General features: G+C 46.2%; 1 protein-coding gene across 1 annotated transcript in view; it reads right to left on the reverse strand.

The window, feature by feature from the left end:
• LOC106805538 (L-lactate dehydrogenase-like) overlaps positions 1-10041 on the reverse strand; it is a 22396-nt gene that overhangs the window by 5441 nt on the left and 6914 nt on the right. Inside the window, exon 2 of the mRNA XM_014807176.1 lies at positions 460-577. Coding sequence (XP_014662662.1) covers positions 460-577 — 118 coding nt within the window. The remainder of the gene's footprint in view (positions 1-459; positions 578-10041) is intronic.

A 10041-nucleotide genomic window follows, 5' to 3' on the forward strand; every position in this document is an offset into this window, starting at 1 on the left:
CCAGTCTATTCCCACTCTTCATCGTAAACAGGATTACAGCTTTCCCCTGGATACACGGTAATCGACAAGGCACTTTCCAGTCTATTCCCACTCTTCATCGTAAACAGGATTACAGCTTTCCCCTGGATACACGGTAATCGACAAGGCACTTTCCAGTCTATTCCCACTCTCACTGCAAACAGGATTACAGCTTCCCCTGGATACACGGTAATCGACAAGGCACTTTCCAGTCTATTCCCACTCTCACTGCAAACAGGATTACAGCTTTCCCCGGGATGCGATTAACGAGCGGTCACGATATACAAATCTGTGGGCCAGGTAGAGTCCTCCCCTTATCTAATACGTGGGAGAGATACAACAAAAAATATCCGTAGCGACTCGACTGCGCGCTAATACTACATGTATGCAAAAAATGCTCACAAGCTGCTACACTAATGGTTTGAGACGAGTACTGGTTACCTGTATCAGCCTTGATTGTGATCTTCTTGACAAATGCGAGGCCATGCTGTAGATCGAGCATCTCCCCTCTCAGCTTGTCAGGCTGAACGTCGACCAGGCACAGTTCACTGGCAACGCCCTACGAGAAGGTATAGGAATCGTGAACATACAATCCTACTTGGTTTCTAACCCAGCTCCAGTTGTTAACATAGGGCTTTTGAATTGCAGGCCGAGTGCAAATCAGCAAAATGCCAGATGATGGTTTTGGGAGTTGCACTTGATGACCATAGGTGAAAAATAAAACCTTACTCATAATCACAGCAAACTGGTCTCACATGATAAATGGGAGTACATCTCTATTCCTAGGCTACCATGTGTTCTCATCCACAAGCCGGGCATTTGCTAGCTCGAATACCTCAATGGTTTGAAAAATTTTGCAACACACAATTAACGAGGCATATAGTGTACACCCCCCCCATCTATTATATATATCAGGAGTAGATAATAGGGAAGGAGTGTGACATCAATAAACAAGGGAAATTCGTCATTTACTAGCCTTATAATACCTACGATTTACTATGCGTAACTCATCCAACTTGAGCTCAAATCGGACACAGTACATTCGCCTAGCATCGTGCGAAATCGTTTCCTCGTATACACCCGCAATCCGGAGATAAAGACTAAAACAAACGACACGATGTCGGCGCGAATCGCCGTGCCACAACTCTACTGGATCAAAGCCCCATGTCATGTCCATCAACGACGGAGGCGAGGGCTTAGTTCTGCATTACGGGAGATGCCGAAATGCTACAGAAAGACGTAGCGCAGTGCGCTAACAGCGTGTTATTTGCGTATTTGTGCCAAACTCTATCGTAGCGAAACCGTTCTACATAGCAGGAATGCCCTAGTTCCTGAGATCAGCAAGTTTGGTGGTCAATGGGTCCCCCCTTAGAAAATATTAAAAGACTTGTTGCGGCGTAGGCTGTGATTGGAAGGACACGTGTCAATCCTCGGCGCGCCAGGCATCTTGGCCGCATAACGTCAGTGGAATCAGACATCGGCAACTACAATATAGAATACAGAACTACAAACGTACAAAATTCAGGTGAGGCCAAGTTTTATTTACAACATAACAGTTGGTTTGATTATATAACTCGTGAAAATACATAGTAAACAAACTGGCATAAATTAAAACTATCAAAGCAACAGCATATCCAGGTCCCTCTAAATACTACAGCTAGTGACTAGATGCCAACAAATAAAATTCTGACAAATTTAAACAAGGCTGCTTTTTTATAAATTTTAAATAGCGCCTGATAACCTGCTTGCAACACTTTACCACACTAACTTTTGACTATTAAACACCATAAAATAACAAAAATTATTACTTTTTGACTGCTAGTTGTGTATGTGCTTATATTTACGGTAGTTATGCCCATAGGGCTATGTCCCCCAGCGGTTACGCCCTGACGTACGCCTGGGTACGCGGCTGCGGTATACCGGAACGACCCTGCGAACCAGTTGATATGGTTTAGGGCTTAGCGAGTAAGCGAGGCGGACTCCCTAGACTCGTTAGTGAGTAGGCGAGTTATGGTCCGGCATATTAAATAGCTACCAGGTACGTTCGGTATACGCGGGACCCTACCAGGGGGACTAGACCTATCAGCGGTAGTTATCTAGTAACAACTTACTAATACCCATAACAAACCATTATTGACCATCATTGTAAAATAATTGTGTAAAAAATAAAATACACATTTCGTCCTCGTTTAACGTAGTCCACTGCATCATCAAAACTGCGATCTTCCCTGTGTGCACAGATCATGAAATTTCAACTATCATTATGTGCACCCTCGGTGATCTTGACAATTATGATTACAACACTTATCAGTGGATGTTTTCCTTCACCGCCTCTCACCGAACTTGTTGAAATGCCATTCCCTATTGCGCCGAGGCCCTATTGCCATGCGAAGTGTTTAAAACTTTCTGTCGGAACAAAGCGGGATTAAAGCTAATTCTACCATACTAAAGTAAATGGGATTTACCATAAAAAATACATTAAAAAATTGGGCATAATTGGTATAGGTAATAAAGAAATCATTTCATCAATAGCTGTATATTAAGGCACATTGACGATCTAAGTGGAGCTGGACCAATGTAAACAAGTGTCTACATCGACTCCAGCCCCCCCCCCGCGCCAACAATGTTTCGTCGGTAAGCTAGCCACTATAACAATGTAACGGCCAAAAATCATAATAATGAAGTGCTCCACAAATTGTACCGAATACCTTTCCTAAATTACAGGCAACACAATATAAAGAAACAACACTAAGCGGCTTAAATCAACTTGTAAACTATGATTATCCGCTACAGTATAAAACACAATCCTATGGCTACACCAATGGCGCTGAACATTGTCATCGTGTGCAAGTAAATCTTAGCCGTCAGCGTCTGTATGAAAACTACAGATTGAGTGAAAGTTACTATGAGTTTAATAAATCTCGTTAAAAATTACTTACTAATTTAACCGTGTTTCCCAAGACACATATTTTACTGGGCTAACCTAGTGTTTACTGGGACTAATTTCCCATGCTGCCAATTTAATTCATATCTATATGAGAATCACAGACTACATCACTATCGCACTAAAGTTACATACTAAAAATGACTACATACTAAATTACTACTCTACCAACTACTTTATCTAATGAAAGTAACCTGTATACTACACATAAATGCCAGTCGTGATGGTTGGCGGGGGGATTTTTGTTTTTTCCCCCCATGTCTTCTTATAGTAGTGATGATCAGCCATATGACAACAAGTTGCCCTTTTCTTCTAGTTTCTCTACACATCACAAGCGTGCAACAACCTTAGCGTATAGTACTATCGGTAGGAGACCAGCTGTTGCTTTGGCATGTTGTGAGCAGCTGCCAACGACCGTTATAGCATTCCAAAGTACAGGCAGCGATGCTCCGCAACAGGACGCCTGCTGCACGCCTTTTACATTGATCTTAGTTAGCGTCTCGCCCATCACCTTCGGCCGCTCTTTTGCAGCTTCAGCAAGTTCCTCTGGCCTGCAGCTGCCTGCCAGGCATTACCTCCGTGATTGAACGTTATTCGGCGAGCACACACGGCAGAGCTCAAGGCAAAACATCCGGATCTATGCCCGTGCAGACCCTGCAAACAGCCAATGTACCGTCCTATAGACTGTAAATCGCTTGCGCATCTCAGTAAGTAAGGTTCACGTCGATTCATCGATGGCACTGCCGGTAACAAAAGGCGTGAAGTCACCAGGTAAAATGGCCACCTGTGAAGGTGAACCGGCGCCAAAGCCAGAAATTAGGTAATTAAGGCACACACGACAACGTGCGTCCAACAAGCGTACGTGCATATCACGATATCAGCGAGTTAATTATTAATAGCCATTATTATAATTTTCTAATGAATAATAATAATAATTCTATTATTATTCACTCCTGATGATAATGTACAGCCTGAACTGCTTAGAGCAGAATTACCGGCAATCAGCTTGCTACCTCAACCAGTACTCTTTCAACAGTCTCTCCAAACCAATCAGAAGTGAGCTAAGAATAACAAATTTCTCACTGTTAAACACCAGTGATGAGCAAAGACCAGCTGTTTCAAGATCATATCTGATCTTTGCGATCGACATGTGTGCTCCGAAATAAACTTGTCTAAAGTAAAGGGCCATAAGAGGTTGAAACACTTGGCCTATCAAATGTACTCACAACAGTCACGCGCAGGAACACGGAAACATATTTCAGCCATCATTCGCTCCCCTAAAGCTTATGGCCTCAATTACCTTAGCAAAGACTGGAGACCGCGTAGATGACCTGTAGTATTCTCGCAATACGGAGGAGCATGCGTAGACACGGATCACACATTCGCCCACGACGTGATACCCCTGCAGTTTTCGAATGATCTGATATGCACTGTAAAAAAGGTGCGATATCGCTTAGCACGCGCTGCCGTTCGAACATCGCACTCAGCAAGTAATGCAAAAGGCTTGCGAAGATCTCGGGAAAATAACTAGCAGCTAAATAAGTCAATTGGAGATGTCCATCTTGTCCGTGCAGCCAGTAGATACGCTGGATCGATATCATAGCTCAATCATCATGGAGTAGGAAATTACAAATAAGCCTCCTATACTCGACGGCTATGCGGCAGCCGCGCACACATACCTCTGGCGACCTGACGATGTATATCGCCCCAGTTCTCTTCGTCCTTATTCCGTGCGATGTCAGATAATGGCTGAGCAGGCCGCGTTCCAGCACATTCACGCACTCCAAATCGCAACTACAGCATAACATGTGACACAGCCAAAATGTTGAAAATAATGGAGCTCAATATGTCATTACTGCAATGTTAATATACGTGCAAGCCCGATTTTAGGCATAATCTCCATAACATACGACTCACAAATCTGCTTCTCCTCCATAGAAAACTAAATATTTAAGTGTTCACTCTAAGTATTAATACTACAGTAAATATCACCTATTAGCCATTTACAGACACGACAGCATTACGCAAATAAATTTTTCCCATTACGCCGCTTTAAAGAAAGTCTACGTCGATCGGAGCAATGGCAAGCTCAAAGGCAAAGCTAACACTCGAGTCGCCACATATTCGCCGATCACCCACATGACAGCTGGACGGAGCTATGCCCAGCCTCTCCCCATCAGGCAAGCGGTAATCGCGGATGAGTCCAGGTTGCGTTGCGCTGCCGGCATGAACGCGTTCCTGGGAAGCGCTGATTCTTCCAGCAACGTAGGTGAGCACGTCGACGGCTGTTGGAGACGAATGAAGCAGCGATCGTGTTGCGGGCTTGTGCCAGTTCACGTAGCTGAGGAATGATATCTGCAAGACGACGTAAGCGCTTTCAGTTTTATATATATATATACATATAATTATATTCATAATTTAATTATACTTAATTTCATTCTAAGCAAAATATATCAATTAATCCCTGTTTTACACTGACCCACATCTTCATTGCATCAATAAATTTAATCTCGCGTAACCCTATTAATTAGTCACGTTTAACCTAGTTCGACTTCCTCATGACTGGCAACATACAGACATAGTTAAGAATTGAACCTTTTTACACATTGAATAAAAATTGATTAATATAATACACAAAACAAAGGTCATGTAAGAACTAGATTGAACCAATCGAATTAAAGGATATTAGAATAGTCGCCTATACCTATCTTACATGACAATACTCAATAAGCCACACTAAAAAAATCCGGAAGTTTTGCCCTCACCCGACCACGCCTGAAAAGTTTGCGTAGGTGGTAGCGTTTTTTTCTTTCTTAAAGGTGAGGTCTTTTTACAATTCAGCATGGGCTTTTTACATGCTCGGGTTTATGCTTGTAGTGCGATATACCTTTATGTTGAATTGTTGTTTTGCTTGGTACATATGCATGTATTGCTACAGATTTATATTAATGCTACAGTGATACAATTTGTAAAAAAAAAACAGAATGGAAAGATCAACTACATTTTTTGGTCGCCCCTATTTGCGTGTCGGTATCGGGTGGAGGCGCCCAAACAAACATATTTTTATCATGCGCCAAGGAGTGCAATCTCTACAGTTGCTAATAAGAAATATATCAGTATATTCACTATTGGCTAATGGGACTATGCCCCTGGAAAAAAAAATTTAACGTGAATTTTTTGCATACAGAGTGCACAGATTACACAGACGAAAATATTACTGTGTTACCTATTACAAAAGCTCTAACATTTACCGTGCCCAGCACTGAACTGACACAGCGCAGCTAATCCTCTTAGCTCACTCACGCTGGGAAAAACTTGGACATTCTTCTGGACCAGGTCAAGCGCTGTCTCCCTCACGTTGACGCGGCTGCCTGCTGTCACGATGCAGATCTTGAATTTCGCAGTCACCTCGTAGTTACTACAATCCAAATACGCAAGTTATTCACTACACACTACGACACGTTCACTACTCATGCCCATCGCACCTATCAACCAGCACGACACAGACAACATGCGTGTAATCGACATTACACTCTCCAGTCTATTCCCACTCTTTGCATCGCTAAACAGGCATTACAGCTTTCCGCCTGGATACACGGTACATCGACAACGCACTATCCAGTCATTCACCACTCTTCATCGTAAACAGGATTACAGCTTTCTCCCCCCTGGATACACGGTAATCGACAAGCCACTATTCCAGTCTATTTCCCACTCTTCACTGCCAACAGGATTACAGCTTTCCCCTGGATACATGCGTAATCGACAGGACTTTCCAGGTATATTCCCACTCTCCACTGCAAACAGATTAACAGCCTTTCCCCTGGATAACCATGGTAATCGACAAAAAGGCACTTTCTCAGCTTCTATTCCCACTCTCACCTCTGCAAAAGAGTTACAGCTTTCCCACTGGATACATGGTAATCACAAGGCCACTTTCAGTCTATTCACACTCTCACTGCCAAACAGGATTACAGCCTCTCCCCTGGAAATACACGGCTAATGACAAGCCACTTTCCAGTCTGATTCCCACTCTCACTGCAAACCGGATTATCAGCTTTCCCCGCTGTGATACACTGTTAATCGACAAGCGCACTTTCCAGTCTATTTCCACTCTCCTGCAACAGGATTACAGCTTCCCCTGGTTCCCCCTGGCATACACGGTAACGACAAGGCCACTTTCCAGTCTATTCCCACGTCTCACTGCAAACGGATTACAGCTTCCCCGGGATGCGATTATACGAGCGGTCACGATATACAAATCTGTGGCGCAGGGTAGAGTACCTACCCCTTATCTAATACGCCGCTGTACTGGCTTGCTCATAGTCTGCGTTACCTTGTATCAGCCTGATTGTGAATCTTCTTGACAATCCGAGAGCCATGCTGGTTTAGATCGAGCATCTCCCCGGCTCAGCTTGTCAGGCTGAACGTCGTACCAGGCACAGTTCACTGGCCAACGCCCTACGAAGAACGATATAGGAATCGTGAACATTACAATCCTACTTGCGTTTCTAACAGCTCCAGTTTGTTAAACATAGGGCTTTGAATTGCGCGAGCTGCAAATCAGCAAAATGCCAGATGATGTTGGAGTTGCATCTTGATGACCGATCAGTGTGAAAAAATAAAACCTTACTCATAATCACAGCAAACTCGGTCTACATGATAAATGGGAGTTACATTCTCTATTCCTAGGCTACATGTAGTTCTCATCACAAGCCGGCGCGATTGCGATACCTCGAATACCGTCAATGGCTTTGAAAAATTCTGCCCCAAAACACACAATTAACGAGGCATATAGTGTTTTACACCCCCCCCATCTATTATATACAAGCGGGTCGAATTAGCCGCTGAGCCCGCTAGCCGGACTCAGTTAATTGTTTGGAAGGGCTAGTTAAAGGCGCAAGGCGTGGCTTGCCCGTTGGCAAGCAAGTAAACAATCCAGACCAGATTTTCGTAATTCTTGAAATGAAGTGTTAGTGCGTGAGCATGGGGTGTGCCGTGGGAGCGCGCTGTCGTGCCCGAGTGGTGTGTGTGGCGCGTGTCGCGATCGTGTGTGCGCTTAGCGCGTCGTGTGCCCGACGTTGTGGGCGTGAGCGCGTGATGGTGACGGTTCCTTGTGTGTGACCGTGTGTGCGTCTTAGCGCGTGGTGTGCGACGTGTCGTGAGCGCGTAGTGGTGCGACGTTGTGTGCGGTAGAGAGCCGCAGTCGCCGGCGCTATGGATGTGACTGGTCGCGTGATGCGCGTTGTGTGTGCATGTGATGTGCGTGAGCGCGTTGTGTGCCGACGGTGTGTGCGTGACGTGTGTGGGCAGTGAGCCACATTGTGTGCGGATCCACACGCCGTCCCGACATACCCCGTCAACACCGTTCTAGCGCGCGCCCCAACTCTCAACGTGTGTGCGCGTGATGCCGCGTGGGCTGCCGACAGTGGTGCGTGACGCTGCGCGTCCATGTGATGCGACATGTGTGTCGAGCGCGTCTGCTCGGCGACGTCCTTGTGCTGCGTAAGGCCGCTGTGTGCGTGAGCGCGTGTGTGCGACGTGAATGCGTTAGAGCGCGTATTGCGACGTCTGGCTGTGCTGTTGAGCGCTGTGTGTGCGTGAAGCGCGTGTGGTCCGACTGTGCCGCTGCGTCGAGCGCGATTATGTGCGACAGTTGTGTGCAGTGCAGCGCGACGTGTGCGTGGCCACAGCAGTGTTGTGCGATGTGTGTGCGTGAGCGCGTAGTGTGCAGCGTGTACTGCGTGTGTGCGTGCAGCACGGTGTGCTGCGTGAGCGTGTTCCGTGTGCTCCGTGAGCGCATCGTGTCGTGACGTTTGTTGTGCGATCGAGCGCGTGCTGTGCGGGAGCACGTGTGTGCGAGCCCTCGTTTGTCGGTTGCTGTGAGCGTTTGGGTGCGACGTGTGTGCGGACTGCGCGTCGCTGTGCCTCGACGTGGTGCGCTGAGCACGTGTGTGCAATGTCTGTAGTGCCCGTGATGCCGCATGTGTGCGACGTGTGGTGCCGTGAGCGCATGTGTTGGCTGTGAGCGCGTGCGGTGCCCTCCATCCCGACTCATCGTGATGTGCGAAACGTGTGTGCGTGCGGATACGCTCGTGTCGGGTGATCTGCTGTTCTTGGTGCACGGTGGGCGTGCGAGTGTGTGTGTGCAGTGTGTGTGATGTGTGTGCTGTGTGTGTGCTGTTGTGTGTGTGCGTGCCGTGTCGCTGGCGCTCCGTGCTGTGCGTTCGCCCGTCATGCGATTCCTTCTCATGTAATAGCACAATGTAGAGTGTCGATGCGACCCGTCTATAGCCGTGGTATCACATGGAACCTCAATCATCGAAGCCTGTTCCACTAATACAGTGTTATAGCTCACACTCACAGTCACTCTCAGCTGTTTTAATAATAAATGATTGCTAATAAACAAACCTCTCAATTACAACCAATACCACAATTATATACACAATAATAAAAATACACAATACCTCAGAAGCATCTCGCGAGGAGCATTCGTGCAGATCAACAATTTTTCCCGCGCAACCACTACGAATCATGCTTTTAAGGGCCTAGTTGAATGACCAAAGGGCTCAGTACAAACCTTAGCCTTACTAGCCCTATTGGGCTAACTTGCATATTGCTCCTTATTTCTTACCGCCTGTATAATAAATATACTATATACTATTAATATTAGCCTGCCGTTTTCACACGCTATACACGCGCTTAGCTGTACCGTACTTAGTTGGTTGCTAAGTTCCGGCCTAAAATGCGGTATCAAACGAGATACACAAGATTCGAGCCTTTAGTAGTGGTATAATATAGACTGCGTACCCGCGGTCGGACCAGCTTCACACGCTACCCTAACGTCGTGCACGCGAACGGGTAGCAGTCTATGGTTCACACGACAATCAAATACGCGCGGCCAGCGTTGGTGCGAATATACGCCGGCTTTAGTTGGCGCGCGAATTAGTCATTCCTGCTAGCAAGGCCGGTAGCCAATCTGCGGCCCCCTAATGCAAGCCGTGGCTAAGCCAACGCCCGCGTATATTTTAGCGTCCTCGTGAACGCAACTAAACTCCTCAGGTGTTGAACGCAGGCAT

This window comes from Priapulus caudatus, unplaced genomic scaffold, assembly GCF_000485595.1.
Source record: "Priapulus caudatus unplaced genomic scaffold, Priapulus_caudatus-5.0.1 Scaffold6, whole genome shotgun sequence".
Classification (NCBI taxonomy): Eukaryota; Metazoa; Priapulida; class Priapulimorpha; order Priapulimorphida; family Priapulidae; genus Priapulus; species Priapulus caudatus.